This window comes from Eleutherodactylus coqui, chromosome 3 (genome assembly GCF_035609145.1).
Source record: "Eleutherodactylus coqui strain aEleCoq1 chromosome 3, aEleCoq1.hap1, whole genome shotgun sequence".
Lineage (NCBI taxonomy): Eukaryota > Metazoa > Chordata > Amphibia > Anura > Eleutherodactylidae > Eleutherodactylus > Eleutherodactylus coqui.
Window position 1 is genome coordinate 141,937,810 of NC_089839.1, and position 17,674 is coordinate 141,955,483.

General features: G+C 40.4%; 1 protein-coding gene across 1 annotated transcript in view; it reads right to left on the bottom strand.

Moving 5' to 3' along the window:
- Positions 1–820: 820 nt before the first annotated feature.
- The window catches only part of DDX47 (DEAD-box helicase 47), a 30,631-nt gene continuing 13,777 nt past the window's right edge, over positions 821–17,674 (bottom strand). Inside the window, exons 5-12 of the mRNA XM_066596202.1 lie at positions 15,821–15,939; positions 13,098–13,169; positions 12,131–12,247; positions 10,717–10,863; positions 8,194–8,331; positions 6,964–7,034; positions 4,260–4,389; positions 821–2,807 (exon numbers count right to left, since the gene is read on the bottom strand). Of these exons, the coding sequence (XP_066452299.1) occupies positions 2,685–2,807; positions 4,260–4,389; positions 6,964–7,034; positions 8,194–8,331; positions 10,717–10,863; positions 12,131–12,247; positions 13,098–13,169; positions 15,821–15,939 (917 nt within the window). The 3' untranslated portion in view covers positions 821–2,684. The remainder of the gene's footprint in view (positions 2,808–4,259; positions 4,390–6,963; positions 7,035–8,193; positions 8,332–10,716; positions 10,864–12,130; positions 12,248–13,097; positions 13,170–15,820; positions 15,940–17,674) is intronic.

Genomic DNA, 17,674 nt, shown 5'->3' on the forward strand with positions numbered 1-17,674 from the left:
CCACTACATATAATGTATTGAAAAAAATTGACTTTCTGGAAGGAAAAAAACTTTTTTTTTTTTTTACAGTATTCATTGTGTGATGTAAGTGACTTGTTGACTGTAATCTTTAGGTTGATACAATTATGACAATGCCCCATTTTTATAGTTTTCTCATGTTTTACAACACTGCCACAATATATAAAATATTTAAAGAGAATGCATCAGCTCAAACAGGCTATCCCAACGGCAGGCATCCTGTTAAACAGGTGGAGCCGAGCAGATTGAAATATAATCCTATTAGGAAAGATTCAGTAGAACTTGTATTTTATTCATTTATAATCTGTGCTTCTTCTGAGTTTATAGGCCCCATCAGTGATTGACAGCCTACTCTGCATGCAGTCATTCACAGATTGCCATCACTGATAGAAGTCCAATGGGTGTCCCTAAAGATCCATTTAGATGGGCCACATGTTGGGCAAACGATACCTGACACTTGTCCCCGTCTGTCCTATGAGAGCTAGTATCGCTGGCTCATAGCGGGGAGGCTGGAGATTTCTCTCCTCGCTCTTTCCCCCTCTCTCCATTGACTTAACTGAACGGCTGCCATTTACACTGAGCGATCAAGCTCATTGTCCATCGTTTATGTTAGCTCCCCTGCAGCATGAGAATGAGTATGAGAGGAGACGAGTGTCGGGCATTGTTTGCCCGACATTCGTCCAGTCTAAACGGGCCTTACATTTAGAAGGTGGAGGTTTCAATGGAAATACAAGATATACCGAATTTCTCTCTATAAAACTATAGACCACCCTGCGCTTGAACAAAAATATACAACCAGAAGTAATATAAAATAGGTGATCTTTATTAAATACATAAATCAGTTAAAATCAAAAAGTGGTATAAATGCAGCTGAAATACTAATACTCACTGGAAAAATGCCGGTCCCCAGATATGGTATAAAAACTTGAATACTAAGCAGTTTAGGGGGAAAAAAAGATGCATTCGAGAAGAGAATTTAGAGATGGATATCTAGAAACTGGGAACAAATGGCAGTTTTTCAAGAACAACCAAGCTCACCAGCTTTTAAAAACTCTATTGTAGCACCTCTCCAGTACCACAAAAAAAAAAAAAAATCTTCATATGTTCACACACATTATAGTTTTCTTTTTCCCTTTATAACTACATAGCCGTACATGCCAATTCATTATTCTCTTTATCTAGATCATTAGAATTGCCGTTGTTGCTTAGTTCATGCTTTATGTCCTCTTGCATTCCCTCTGTTAATCTTATAACTAGCCTTTCCAGATTTTTCTTAGTGTCCCAAACCCGAAAATTCTACAACAAAAAAATGACCGCCCCAAAATGGTCTAAATTCATCCATATACTAAATATAAATCACACAGTAGGTCTAATTCATCCAATACATGTGAAATAATAGAATACTACCACTCACCAGATCGCAATCCAATACATTCATAATACTCAGTAACCGATACAGAGATCAAAGAGGTGTTGCTCCTTGACGTTTGCACTGCGCTTGGGGTTACCGCCAGAAGAAGAGTATTATGAAATGCGCATTGGAGCAAAACCGCTGATCTGTATACTAGTTACTGGGCATTATGCGTATATTAGTTGTCTATGAATATTTATTCTACATATTAGTCCATATTCGTGTTGGATGAAATAGTCCTACTGTGCAAGCAGATTTTAGTATATGGATGAATTTTAGCCATTTGAAGGAGTTTCTGGCATTATAGGTTTTTCTACCACTGTTTTATTGATTTTTAGTCAATATGTAATTAATAAAAGCTCATGTATTTGTATTACTACTTATGGTTCCATGTATATTTTTGTTTGGGTGTAATGTATTATTGGAATACATGGATTTTATATATTTACCCTAGGCTCCTATTGTTTATGTGGCTTATAGCTCAATCTGCTCAGCCCTTCCTGCCCTATAACATGCTGACTGCAGATTGGACAACATGTTCGAGTTGAGATTATCTTTAAAAAGGACAAAAAAAAAAAAAAAAAATCTTTATGTCACCATATTCTGGTACATTAAAATAAATATCACCAATTTAAAAAAATATATACATGTTTACCATAAAAAAAGTTGCTAGCTTAATTTACCGTTCCCATAAGGCTAAATGGCAAGCCCAACATTACCAAACAATGTGGCATTAGGCTGTGCCCCCCCAACCCATGGGACTGCCCCCCTCTGATCTAGAGATGCATTTACACATTTTAGGATGGACTTTTTGCAGGTTGCACAAACAGCAGCCATTTTTGGTGAATTCCTCGACAACCCCTTTAAGCAAATGTCCGAGACTAGAATTGTTCTGATAGTTTTCATTCAAGAAAAACAAACAATGACATGCGAATCACCAGCCAGCTTTACAATATACTTATTGGAGACATGGAGGTGTCAGGAGCACAACCGACACAGAAAACAGCAAGACCAGCATCCATGTAAACTTCATAAAGTGTTCATCGTTTCCTATCGATTGTTAAAGAGATGAACGTGCCTCACATTTCAGGCTCTGGCCCTTAGTTATAGGGTCGCAGTACACAAAACGTGCAAGAGATGGATGCCTACTTGCATTCAATAAAACCTTTTATGGCGTTTACATGGATGCTGGACTGTCTTACTTTCTTCAGTAAAAACTTGACAAATTTACAACTTTTTCTATTGTTTCCTTTTTTCAGTGGATCTTCTTTTTGAATTTTCCTCCTGCAACTTTTTTTCTCACTCCCAAAGAACCTTCTGCATCATCCGCTTCTTCCTCCCGAGGGCGTTTTTTCTTTTCTCCATGTTCTCTTAGTTCCTGGGAAGACAAAAGGCAAAACATAAGAATTTAGTTTTAAGCCTTAAGCAGTGCTGAAAGCAAATAATTATATTTTATACACATGTATATATACACACACACTATATGGACAGAAGTATTTGGACACTGCAGGTTTTTCAGAAAAAGTGCTTTATTATCCTATTTAGTAATGTGTCGGCCCTCCTTTTGCTTGTATTGCAGTGGTAACACATCAAGGCATACTTTCCACAAGTTCTCTGTAAGACTGGGCCAGAATAGCTTGCCATTCCATGTGCAAGGCTGTGAGAAGAGATTGCTGTGAGGATGGGTGTGGGTGGCGGTGTTGTACCCGTTGCTCCAGTTCGTCCCACAAGTGCTCGATCGGATGAATGGTTATTACAAAATGAGCAACTTTTTATTTTACCCATGCCCTTCCCAGCATACCATACACATACACACACACAGGGTTAGCAAAATTAAACATCTCCAACTCCGAGGCCTCTGGAGGGTCTTCTGTTACTTCATGTGAGAGTAAATCCAAAACAATGGCCACTTCAGGCAATACACTTGCCATTTATGAGAAACAAAATTTTAGTAAAAAGGTCGCCAATAGGTGGCGCTGTAGTGGATCAGGTTTACCATAACAGACCTGTCTCAGTGTCAGATTGGAAGCATTTTCTGGCATGTTGTAGCAATTACAGCTGTCAGTGGTGAAAAACATGGTTTTGAAAATGGAAGGCATTGTCAAAAACCAAAAGGGACTTATTGAACCTTTGTAGCATGATATGCATAGCTACAATGCCATTTTTTTTTAAATTAAACCCCCCCCCCACCCCCCATCAACGGTGAGCGCATTGTCTGCATCATATACACAAACTGTACTCATTGGGAAAACTTTGGTAGCAAATTCATAATCTCCCCACATATTTGTGTGAGAGGAATAGAGAAAATTTGCTGTGTGTGTATATATTAGAATATACACACACATTCATTTTAAATTTGTGCAATATATATTGCACAAAGCTGGATGATTCATACACACACACATACACACACACACACACACACACACACACACACACAATGTATCTCACAAAGATGGACACACACACACACACTTTCCATGCCCTGCTTATTCTAGTATATGTAGAAAGAATTGATGATAGAAATCATATCTTGTGTCTTTTGTTTAAAAGGTGTATTCCCCATCACAAGTTACCCCATCCCACATGATAGCAGATCACACCCTATGATGGAGTAACTCTAATTAGAATAAATGACATCATATTCTCATTGTGTCCAGTTGAATTCCTGAAAGAAATTGTGACTATTGATACAGAAGAATTTTTCAGCATGTGTGAGATTCCAGAAGGAAATACGTTTCATCATGACTCATTCTGAAATGTTAATTTCAGAGCCCCAAACCTTGTTATTTACGAGTATGTTTCCAGCATGAACAAGTTCAGTACTTACTATGCGAGCAAATCTCTGCGCCTCGGACACTCTCTCATTTAGCATCATGACTTCCTCTTCTTGTGTTTGGAAGGCTGGAAGCTTTTTACCGATTAGGTGTTCTATTCTCTGAAACAGCTCAACATCATACCTTAAATATGCAATGACACAATATTATATGTAACTGGCTGCACATGCATCGACATATAGCAAATATTCTGAATTGTTAACCCTTTCCTGCTGCAGCCAGTTTGGCCTTCTTGGCACAATCGGACATGCGTTCCCTTATCTTGTAATAACTATGGAATGTTTTTACCTATAGAAGTGAGGCCACTTTCACACGTCCGAGAAAATTGTGCAAGATTTGTGTGTTTCCAACATTAATTGTCAAGTGAATAGTGCAATATCCTTAATGGGTATCAGACCATGGACTGCGCCCAGCCGATAGTCTTTTTGCCCACTGCATGCGCTTACCTTGTATGTGGCTGAGTATACAGCCAGGACAAGTCCTTATGAATAATAATGTTCAAAAAAATCTGATATAAAAAAAAAGTGTCGATGTGTTACATATTCCTCTGTATTTCACGATTATTAGACTGACCCACAGACCAGAGACCAGATCCTTGACCCAGGCCCAAAGGTGCAGAGCTTTCAGACACTGCTATATACCATGGTAAAAATCAGTTCTCGGTCTATTACACTTTGGGCAAATGTTTATTCCATCTGGTATACATGGGGTAGGTGGTAGATTAAAAGCAGGGATAGCCCTGTGAATTATCCTCTAATGCTAAAGTTAAGGCCCATTTATCCGGAAAGCTGATTGCTCAAAATTTGTTCAAAAGAGAACAAATGGCAGTTTTGAGCGATCATTTTACATAAACTACTACGGTAAGTAGATACTCAGCTACTTAGTAGCTTATTAGCGTGCAAATGAAGCCTTTTGCTGAATGCAGATAAAAGCTGGAGGTCTGTTATCTGTATTCAGCTCCATTGTTCTCGAGCAGGATAGCAGCTGCAAGAATGTTACCAGCACTATCCCGCAGAGAACTCAGTGTGTGGTCTGATAAGACTACACGATGATTTTCAAGCTAGCGATAAATGAATAGTGCATGATGGGCGCGCATTTAGACACAGCGATTGTTACTCAAAAGATGGCTTGAGCGAATTCTGAGTGATAATAGTTGTGTCTAAATGGGCCTTTATAGCCGTGGAAAACATTTTTATGGGGTGGTAGACAGCTTTGACCAAAAGGGAAGAAGGGAGAATAAACTCGCCTAATATATGTAGTTAAAACCTACAATGCCTAACTAGACAAATGGTGGACTGGATCAGAGCCTCTAGTACTTGAATTACCAGTTAGAGGCTGTTTTGGGGCATCCCTGGGACATACTGCACCTATCCTGCATAGCATACTGGGTGGCATGACTTCAGAAGTAAATAACTTAGTATTATTAGGAAACACTATCACAACCTGGAAAGCAGTATGCAAAAAGTTTCAAGTGTCCTTTTACATTCTCTAAGTATCTGCCCCTTTGGAATCATCCACAATTCTTGCAGGGTAGGAAGAGACTTTTCTTACAGTGGTATATGGACTATTCATATTTATTGTATAATTTAGACCCTAGATAATACTCCAGGGAGGAACTCCTTTCCGAATATCGTCTGAAATTGGATCAAGGTTTGCAATATGCACAGGTTCAACACTTTCATGACAAGTTTGGTAATGATGGCTAAAGAAATAATTCAAAATAGGATGGATTTACTGCTTATTTCAGTGAGGAGGAGGGGGGGGGGGTCAATTGATCACTACTAATTTATACTAAACTGAGGGGGGGGGGGGGGGGTCATTGCTGGTCTCTCTGGAATGTTTTGTCACATGGGCAGAGCAGTTGGAGGATCAAGACGTAGGGAGAAAGTTGTGTAGGAGTGGGGAGGAGTTTGCCAGTCAGTTCTAAATGTAATAGGATCAAAGTTTTGTAATGGGCCAGACCTGAATCACATTGTAGGTCTGTGGGTGATCTGAAGTGGATGCTACACATGCAATGCCCTTGCAATCTGACAGATTTGGAGCACATTTGTAAGGAAGAGCAGGCAAAGATTGCCAAGTCAAGATGTGCTGTGGTGATCGACACCAACCCCAAAAGGCCGAATGCTGCATAAAGTCAAAGGGTAAAGTAAAAGTACTTTGTCTGTTCTAATTTTATAATGGGTGGACTACATAGCAGCGCCGCTCAATGCGCTGAGCAGCAGCTGCGGAAACGACAAAGGAGGCAAGTATATTACTCACATCCCCGGACTCATCAACTTTTAGCCCATAAGCTTAGCTTATCATGCAAAAAATAGGTGATAGAATCAGTAGTTCTGGCTAGCTCCACCCACTGATTGACTGCTTATTACTTACTGTGCATATTGAGACCTACCAACCACTGGCTGGAGGTCATGAATATATGCAGGGACTAGTTCTGTGTCTGGTTGCTGCTAATTAAATACAAGTTTCTCCCAAACTCCTGCACAGATACACACAGCAGACATATCCATGCAATCAGTGTGACCGGTGCTACCAAATGGTGCTCTCAAAGAGGGCTGCAAAAAGATGGTGACAGTCTGTTTATGCAAATGCCCCCGTTTACAAAAAAAATGCATGCAATAAAAAAAAAGTGAGGTTAGTCTTTCACAATTATATTAAAAGCTTATCATTACAGTTTAAAAGTACAAAGCAACCTACTGTGTCACAAATGTTATAGCTTTTCCAGATCTCCCAGCACGAGCCGTTCGGCCTACTCTGTGTATGTAATCCTGTAGGTGACAATGTAAGGACTAAGTAAATATATATATTTTTTTTAAATGCACAGCATTCTCATCACACCAAGCGAATTACCAGATCAGTAACTGTTTTAGAGTCCAGTTCCCATGCAAAGTATCTAGGCTTATACAAAATTATTTTCTATTTACATTTTTTGTTCTTTGACCAGTACTAAAATAATTGGAAGCAACCTACAACGCAGAAAGAGGCCTTTGGATCAAGTTTCTGGAGAAATACTACATACATGTCATTGAAGGAGGTACATGAGCACGTCAACTGCTTCTAGAGAAAGTGAAGCCAAGCCATCTACTTGTTTCCCAGAACACAGCAGGAGCAAACGCCGTCATTTGTTAGTCACAACTAGACGTTCTGGATGCAGATTTGTCACTGAAAGTCTACAGCGATTAACTATACAAAACATGTGGATGGACTTTTCACAAGCCACTGAGACATTGTGGAAATATCTGCACACAAACATGGTGCAGATATTTCCACGTTGTTAAAAATGTGGAAATATTCATACAACTTGTTAAATCTTATTTGTATAGCGCAAACCTATTCCGCAGCGCTTTCAGGAAATTTACTACCCACCAAAGTTGGGTACTCACTTTACCGACCTCGGAAGCATGAAAGGCTATGTCAACCTTGAGCCGGCTACCTGAACCATGCAGGTTCTTTGAACTTGCAACCTTCAGGTCGTGAGCAAGAGCTTAGGACTGCATTTCTGCTGCCTTAGCACTCTGCGCCACACAGGGCTAATCTGCAACATGTTCATCCTGTTGTGAAAGTGTCACATATGGGGTGAGAGCCCCAGCTAATCTGCATGTAACACGTTGAAATAGGAAAGTAGCCGTACATTATTATTAATACTAAACTTTTAGCCTGCTCATAGATTCTTGGATCAATAGTCAAAACCTTTTAGCTAGAAGATAGTGCCAGGCAATAGTACTAGTCTGGCCCTACAATCAGCAGTTTTGGAGGTAGTAATGGGAATAGGGGTATCACATCATGTACCAGCTTCTTCAACGTACTTGACTACAGGAGCGAATATTCCAGACAGACAAGGTTTCTATCCATGAAATGCAAATAAATACTGACTATAATGGTTACATATATAAAATACACTTATTGTACAACTTACAGATTACTTACCTTAGAATGTGTTGGAATGTCAAAATTTATAACAACATCCACATGAGGAATGTCAAGCCCTCGACTTGCAACATCAGTGGCCAAGAGAATGGAGCGGGATTTTGCCTTGAACTTATTTAAGGACCCAAGTCTCTTATTCTGCAAGAAAATGGAGAATATAAACTGTATATCTGTAGGAGTTCTTTCATAAGTGTTAATACTGTACACTGAGTTATGAAAGAAAAAAAGTTCAAGCTATCTAGAAAAGACTTCTAATATCAGATGAATTTTGTTTTTCTTGTAAATTCTACAAAGTTTTCATTTCCAGAGTTGTGCAGATGTTTAACTCTATTACAATAACAGTACATATATCCATGTATGTTATTAGCATGTGACTCCTGCAGATGGGATGTGAGGCTAGATTGCAGCCTATAGGTCATCTAGTTCTAGTATAGGTCATAGCATTGTCAGCCCCATCTTACCGAGATGACTGAGCTGGAATGATTATCTCCCTGCAGCTCTGATATTACAGTGCTATGATGTCATGGGCCCAGGAGCTTTGCCAGCGAGCGCCAGTTGTATTATACAGCTGACACCATGAATGAATGGCAGGAATCAAGGATAAAAGTGGTGATCAGAGTTAACACATTAGAGGTACTTGTCAATAGCTAATGCAGCATCTAATTGTTAAACACAGGAATGGAGCTGTCCCTCTGTTACTGCGCTGGCTGTCCGTGAGGCACACAGCGGTCACTCTAGATATTAGCTGGTGGTTAGAATAATGTGACTTTACTAATACTGCACTGTGATACAAAAGTATTGCAGTATATTACATGATCAAAAAAAAAAAAAAAAAAAAAGGGTTCAAGTCTCCTACTGGGATATAGAAAGGAAAATGAAACCTTTTTTTGCACTTAGGTTTTATTTCCAATGTCAACATTTTTCATCAGTATTTGTAAGCCAAAACCAGAGTGGGACCTACAGAAAGGCCGGCTTCCCCCCCAGAGACCCCAATACTTACCTCCGGATCCGGCGTCTTCCGTCCCGCATGACGCTTCAGCGCGCATGCGCAATAGAGCGCATGATGTGCCAGCCGCGTCATATGACACGCCCACAGCGTCACATGACACGGCTGGCGGTGAAGCGGTTTCCCGCTATCTTCGGCTGTGCTACAGCGGAAGATAGCCTGACGGACGGCTTCCATTGACTGCAATGGAAGCCAGCCACGCGTACACCCGCGGCAAATAGGGCATGCCGCTGGTGAGGTCGGGTGATTTCACAGTGCGGAATTCTGCACCGTGAGCATTGAGCTATTAGGTTCAATAGAACCTAATAGCTGCGGGAAACGCGGCGGAAATCCGTCCGTGGGAAGGAGCCCAAAGATTTGCATTTTTTCTGTATTTTGGAACCACTCCTGGCTTTGGCTTACAAATACTAATGAAAAATACTGACCAAATATTGTTGTGTGAATAAAGCCTTAGGCCTCCCTCACACCGATGTTTTTGTACAGCGTTTAGCGCTGTACAAAGCTCCCATTCATTTCAATGAGGCTGTTCACACAAACGTCAAAACGCAGCGTCTTTAACAGTGATGCATTTTCTATTTTTGGCCATGCATCGCCCATTGGAATGAATAGGTAGGGGTTTCAGGCTTTCTGGTCCCGAGTCTGCGAATATACCAACTCGCACTCGACAAATTTCTGTCCACAGGAGCCCTTGTAGGCAATTTTTGGATATCTGGATCATAACGTATATCGTTGCTCAAGAGGAGTTCACAAGCTCTTGCACTTTGTGGCAGTGGTGCAACTAAAGGCTATTCTGCTGATGTGGATACAGCCAACAGGCCCTTCATTCAAACTGTTCCTGGACAAATTAGAGTTTCTGTTCCAAATGGATTGGGCTGAGACATCGCTTTTCAAGGAAAAAACAGTGCAGTCCTTTTTTTGAGACCTGGGGGAGCTTTGCCCAGCTGCTGCTGCAGGGAAAGAGAAAAACCGAGAAATTGTTTTCCCCATACCTGCTGGTTTCAGGAACAAGTGGCATTGGGAGACTTCCCTGTCTAGGGCGTTTAACTAGTTGTGCCGTTGCCGTGGGGGGCCTCTGTATTCTTCAGCAGGTCTCCAATACATAGGCAGAGAGTTGGTTTTCGGCAAATAGGTTCAATAATAATAGTCTTTAAAAAACAGGCTCGGTTTGCGAGTAAATATATTTAACAGGAAAAATAGATGTATAATTTTGTAGTCATGGCAGGTCTAGATTTTGCTTTTGTCTTTTTTGTTTTTTCTGTTATATAATATGGAAAAATATAAATTAGGAGGATGTCCTTATTTTTATCTGCTAATGGACAGTCACAGTTGGTTTATATTAGAATAGGATGTATCTCGGTCCAGACTCTGCACAGTGAGAATGCTAATAATGTCTGTGATATTATTGCAATGTGGGATGTATGTCCCGATTTGGTTAATAAAAACAAAAACACTGATATCCAGAGCCTATCAAGTGGGAAGAAAACTTCCTGTAATATGGATCATAATTTCAAGCTTACTTGACTCATTTGGCCATGGAGGGGAATGGCAGTGAAACCAAGATTACGTAGCAGAAGAGCAACACGTTGTGTATTGTTACATGTGCTGCAGAAGATCATGAAGGAATTCCCTGCTAGCTCATTCAAGATGTACACAAGATAGCTGTCCTACAAGGAAATCACAGAGAAAAAACAAAGAAATGGTGAAATCACAATTGGAAATGGAGGAAAATAAGATTGTTATTTTCAAGTTACAATTCAACCATATTCTGACAAATAATGAACGAAATGGATATAAAATCTAATATAACCCAATATAAAAAAGTACACAAAGGGGACAAACAGAATTGAAGAAATGACTACTGAAGTACTAACTACTTTCTGTGACTCTGCTGCATTACCACGTCCCAACAGTAAGTGCAACTTTTCATTAGGACGTAAACGGTGACTACTGTAGCCTTTTGGAATAGCGGGTGTCCAATTCCCTCAGCCGAGGACAGACCCATCCTAGGACTGAAACCATCACCACCTGACGGACCCCATTGACTATAATGGGGTTCATCAGGCTTCTGTCAATCCACTCAGCTTTTTGCTGGACAAAAACAGAGCAACATGGTGTGCCATTTCGTCTGCGATTGTGTCCCAGATCTCCATCTACTCCGATGTGAACACTGACTTACCCAAGCTCATTCTCCACAACGAAGCGGCAAGCAATGAGCTGGGTCAGAGCATCCAACCCCTTAGATGCAGCTGTGCACACCGACTGTGGCATCTAAGGAATTTCAGACAGGGATTGGGCTTTCTCAGCCCATCATCACAATCATAAAGAGAAAAATAATAAAGACAATTATCTAAACCATATGGCACATAGTATGAATGAAAAAAAAATGCAAAAAACACATTAGTGGAGTTGCCATTTCTCCTCATTCCTCTGTAAATAGCAAAACGTTAGTTATTTCTCCAGTTACATATTAAAGGGGTGTTCCCATTTCAGCAAGTTATTCCCTACCAACAAGAGAGTGGATAACTTGCTGATCGGTGGGATCCGACCACTGGGACCCCCACCTATTTTATCCTGAAGTTTTGACAATGCTGGCCATTGCTCCATTCACGTCAATGGGAACCGTGGTATACTGCCTAGTTTAAGCACCCGGCTAACTCTGGTGGTCCCACTGAAGTGAATGAAGCTGCAGCTTGCACGCGTAGCCAAAAACTTCAGGATATAGCTCTAGGCAAAGTGCCAAGACGGGACAAATCCAGAAAGACTATTGAAACCAGATTACTCTATAAACCCCAAAGCATCAAGCCAAAAATCTAACATTTATGGCACTGTTAAGTATAACTGGCCAAGTGAAGACCACTGTAAGGTAAAGATATGGCAATCTATGAAATCACTGTGTGCAATTTTCTCACGAACATGCACAGAAATCAATACCTTAAATTTGGAAGGGATAAAGATATAGTATTGTTGCAGCTTTTCCACGGTTTGATACTTGGAAGACACGGCACACTTCACTGGGTCTTTCAGAGCGGCACGTTGCAGTTTTTGCACCTGAGTCAACAAGACATTTGTGAAATTATTAGAGCTGTAAGTGAAGACAATAATACAAGCTGCTCAGTTAGTGTCACACATTACTGGGGCATACAGGATCAGCATACCGTTATCTGATGGAACTCGAAGGCACATTATAAAAAAAAATAGTGACACAAATTGCTAAATTGACTGAGTACTTTCTTTACTTCTCGATTATAAGATTAGGACATACAGGACAGGGCTCCACAGACTCACTAGCAGATCAGCGGGAGGCAGTGTACTCCAACTTTGGAGTAAAAGTATACTTTTTAGCTTCTGTTGTGCTGAAAATGCAGAATGGTGCACTTACTTATAGTGTTACACAACAAAAATCTATGTATAAACCATATATACAGTGGCATGTCGGCATGTTCGATTGGAGGCATACGCTAGGGAATGTATCCGACATATACGTCCAGTGAAAAGACCACATGTGATGTAAACAAAGCCTCAGGCCTCCCTAACAGATGCTTTTCAGCGTTTAGCGCTAAATGTTACGGGAGGCTCCCATAGTTTACAGTTGAGCGTCTCACACAGCTGCTCGACCGCAGTGCTTTCCAGCTCCGCGATTTTCGAGCGGAGTCGGTTCTATTTTAGGGCGCTTAGTGATCCTCAATGATGAGGAGTACTAAAACCCAGGGTCAGCCGCAGAAAGGAAAAGTAAAACGCGGCAAAGCGCCGCGATTTAAATCTTGAATAAGACATAACCGTAAGCCATTCTGTAACAAAAATTAAAGTTTCACTGGCATTTGGCTCAAACATCCTATTTTGCTTACAATATACTTCTGTATACTACCGTTCTACAAACAGGATGATATTCGGAACTCACCTTCTTTGTCATTGTAGCAGAGAATAGAAAGGTCTTACGATCACGTGGAATAACTTTGAGAATTTTGTCAACCTAGCCAGAAAAAAAAACACAAAAAAAAACAAAAAATGTGGAACTCAGAAAATAAAAATACACAGTGGTGGGGTGTACTTTATAATTCCTGTTTATTTACAATGCATTTGGGAAGTCCTCAGACCCTTTCATTTTTTTGTTTAATTGCTACACAAATGTTTATGTTGTGGTCTTATGCAAATTATTAAAAAAAACAAAAAAAACAAAATTTTTAATCATTCTGCACTCAGCATCCCATAATGACACAGTGAAAACACAATGCTAGAAATCTTTGTGAAATAAAAAAAAAAAAAAGCTAACATTTTGCATTGACACTCTGTACTCAGCATTTAGTTGAAGCCCCTTGGACAGTAATTCCAGCCCCCCAGTCTTCTTTGGTATGCAAGGTTTGCACAGCTAAATTTTTGGGGATTTTTTGCCATTCTTCTCTGCAGATCCTCTCAAACTCTCTCAGGTTGGGTAGGGGCCACCTGTGGACAGCCATTTTCAGTTCTCTCCAGTGATAATCAATTGGGTACAAGTCAGGGCTCTGGACCAGCTACTGAAGGACATTCATAGTTGTTTCTGAGCCCCTCCTGTGCAGTCTTAGCTGTGTGCTTAGTGTCACAGTCTTGTTGGAAGGTGACCCTTCTGCCCAGTCTGAGGTCTCTTGCGCTCTGGATTACATTTTCATTAATATTTCTGTGCTTTTCACCATTCAGCTTTCCATCAACCCTGACTGGTCTCCCTGTTTCAGGTTGTGAAGAACACCCCCACAGCATGCTGCCACCACCACCACCACCACACTTCCCTATAGGGATGGTATTGGGCAGGTGATGTGCCGCACCTGGTTTCCTCCAGGCCTAACACTTAAAAATGGGACCAAAAAGTTCCATCTTGCTTTCATCTGAGCAGAGAATCTTGTTTCTCAGTCTGAGGGTCCTTCAGGTACTTTTTAGCAAACTCCAGGCAGCTTTCATGTGTCTTACTTAGGAGGCTTTTGTCAACTTTGCTATAAAGCCCACATTGAAGGAGTGCTGCAGTGATGGAAGTTTCTCCCATCTTTGGAGCTTAACCATAGTGACCATTGGATTCTTGGTCACCTCCCTTACCAAGACCCTTTTCCCCTGATTACTTAGTTTAGTGGCTCTAGGAAGAGTCCTGGTTGTTCCAAGCTTTTTCCACCTAAAAATTATGGAGTCCACTGTGCTCTTGGGTACTTTCAGTCCAGCAGTTTTTTCCCCCTGTAGCCTTCTCCAGATCTGTACCTCTACACAATCTTGTCTCTAAATTCTACAAGCAGTTCTTTCTCCTTATGGCTTGGTTTTGGCTCTTATATGCATTGTGAGCTGTGAGACCTTATATAAACAGGAGTGTCTCCTATAAAGTTATGTCCTATCAACTGAATTTACCACGAGTAACTCCAATTAAACTATAAACCTCTCAAAAGATGTTTAAAAGAAATGGGAGACCCCCAGGGCTAAATTTTGAGTGTCATACAATACTGACTACTTATAGGTCAATGCAAAAGGTCAGAAATCTTTAAAAAAATTACAAACTAACATGGTTTTCACTTTGTTATTATGGGGTATTGAGTGCTGAATAAATCGGGAAAACTTGCAATTTTATAATAATTTACACAAGGCCACAATATAAAATGTAAAAAAAAAAAAAAAAAGGGAGAGGGTCAGAAGAATTTTACAAAAGTAATCACTTCTAACTTGTTGTGTTCACATTCTATTAGAGTAGATCGAAATAAAACCCTGACACAAGTAATGAAATCTGGTTAAAAGGCATTGCACCAAAATGGTCTTCGATCACCTATCTGGCAGTCAAGCATTTGCGCTGCCCGTGCCATTCATTTTCAATGAGACTACCGGAGATGGAGTTCTTGTAGTTGGCCATTTCTGTCCGCCCCATCGAAAACTTCGACAATGAATGGAGGCACTGGACATTCCCAACCGCAACTAAATTAGGGGTGGTGAGGAGGAGAGGAGGACACTGGACCCCTGTTCTTGGGACTGGTGGGTTTCTCAGTAGTGAAACTCCCACTGATCACAATTTTTTCATCCTATGTATAGGTGTTACACTCTATTGTTTAACCCCTTTAAATTTCACTGAGGGTGACTAACCAATATTACAATGCCAAAACTGAAGCAGCATTTCAGCCTTTGTAGGAGATTAACACTGACACAAAAAAATGATCCAATATTTGTGCAAGTAGAACTGCGTCAGTCAGATGGCAGCATAGAAACGAAGTCCTCAAAGGTTAATCTTGTTTTACCATCTCTCATGTCAATGAGACACATCCCTCCCCATGTACTTCATACAGTCCATTCACTGCTGTGTCTCCGTGTGTAGGGACACCCACTACTGACACGGCGAATAGCAATGCGTAGTCATTCATATATAGACTTATATAGAAGAAATAACACGAACACCACAAATCAGAGTGCTAAGAAAAATCTCCAGAATTATTTCACATAAGGGTTTCCTAAACTAAATATAAAAAAAAAAACCAAAAAAAAAAAACCAAAAAAAAAAAAAACACATTTTCTTTTAATAATCACTTTTAGTGTTAAACTGAAGGGGCTCCAATGTGTTGGGAACAAGCCCTTAACACACTATGTGGTCAAATGGTAAATACTGGTTTTAACTAAAGAATCTCTCACCTCGGTTTCAAAGTCCATGTTCAATATGCGGTCAGCTTCATCCATCACTAAGTACTTAATGGCTCGGAGATTAAATCCCTTTGTGTTTTCAAGATGGTCAATAAGGCGCCCAGGAGTGGCTATTGAAAAAAAAAATTGAGAGACTGTTGAAAATATTGCAGAAACCATCTCACGTTCACCTTTTCGCTGATAAGGGTCACATGATCAAAACATTCACATTATGCTTTGGCTGCTATGTTAATCTATTAACCGGAGGGAAGTCAAATATAGCTTGGATATCATTTTTTATATTTTGAATACATTGAAATATATACATTCACTGGAAAATAAACACAAATATAAACTGGAAAATACATTTTTGAAGTAGAATAAATTGGATATTCATTGCAAATTTTCGGTGGTGTGGATTTCCCTCTATAAAGGGTTTATCCAGCGCAAAATAAGCAAAGCAAAAACAAAAGTTCAACTTAAAGCTCACATGACATCCCTAACATCCCATATTTATTGCATCCAATTTGGTACTTTTAATGGCAGGTTATGCAAGTTTCCATAGAGATGGGTTTATCCTACATGCGTCTAGAATAAAACTGAAGACTATAATTCTATCCAGGGGCGATTGGATGAGGCCAACACCCCCCCCCCTTCCCAAACGCAATCCCATATCCTATTCTTTGGTTTCATTTCAAATTAGAGGTATTGGCTACCTCATGAGGACCCAAAGTCCCTTGTATGTGCCTCCCCTGTAGGTAGGCCCCCAGCCCGTAGAGCTAGCGTCAGTAGTAACAACTACTACAGCGTCACGGTTCCATTTGGTGGCCTTAGCGAGATTATCTACTGACATCCATCACGGCCAGCAGTCCCTAGCCTACGATGATATGGAGACTATCTAATTTAAGGAAACTTGAGTCCTGTCCCACTTTTTTAGAGTAAAAGCTTGTAACACTCTTATGGAACCGAGCCCAATGTACAGTCTTAATTTAATGCAGGATGTCATAAGGCCTAGAACTTGCATGGCTTCTCTAATAGATACTCCGGGCATTTTATAGAGGGTTAAAGACGTATCTAGGACATGCTGTCTTTTGGGGTGGGGGGGAGAGGAGGGGGGGCAGGAAGAGCATTGGAGGTGGGAATCCAGAAGGACACCTAAAAATCTTCTCCTAAGCTCAGGTTCTAGACTGGACTTCTGAGTGTTAATGAGCCAGCCTAATTTCTGCAGTGAAGTGAGTGTAGCTTCTAGCTGTGAATTCAATTTTGTGATGGATTCCGCCTAGAGGAGGAGGTCTTCCAGACAAGGGACAATGATTATCACTAACCCACGCAAATGTGCAATCATTTCTAACACTATTTTATAAAACAAACTTGAGGGGTGGAGGAGATCCTGAAGGGTAGACAAAAACTGGAAGTAGTGAATCAAACCATTCATCTGTAATGCAAATCTCAAATATCTGAGAGTTGGGGTGAATGGTAACATGATAATAGGCATCTTTTAAGTAGATGGTATGCCAATTAGTAGGGTCGTTGTTTAATAGTTTCCATTTTAAATTTCCTGTACACAATAAGCTCATTTAAGCTTGTTAAATGTATTGTGGTTCGATAAGAATTATCCGGTTTTGTGACTAAAAATAACAGGGAATGAAAGCCTTTCTGACGGTCTTTTCTGGGAATGGTGGCCCCTAACGTTAGTAGGTTTTGAATCCCTGTATGCAAGGCCTGTTGGAGGGAGGGTGACTTGAGGGAGGTCATTACAAATCTCCTGGGGGGCAATGAAGAGAACTCAATCCTATAACCCTCTGATAAAAAAGGTAAGACCCATTCATTAGTCATCTCTCACCATCTTGTTGGGAGGTAGAAGAG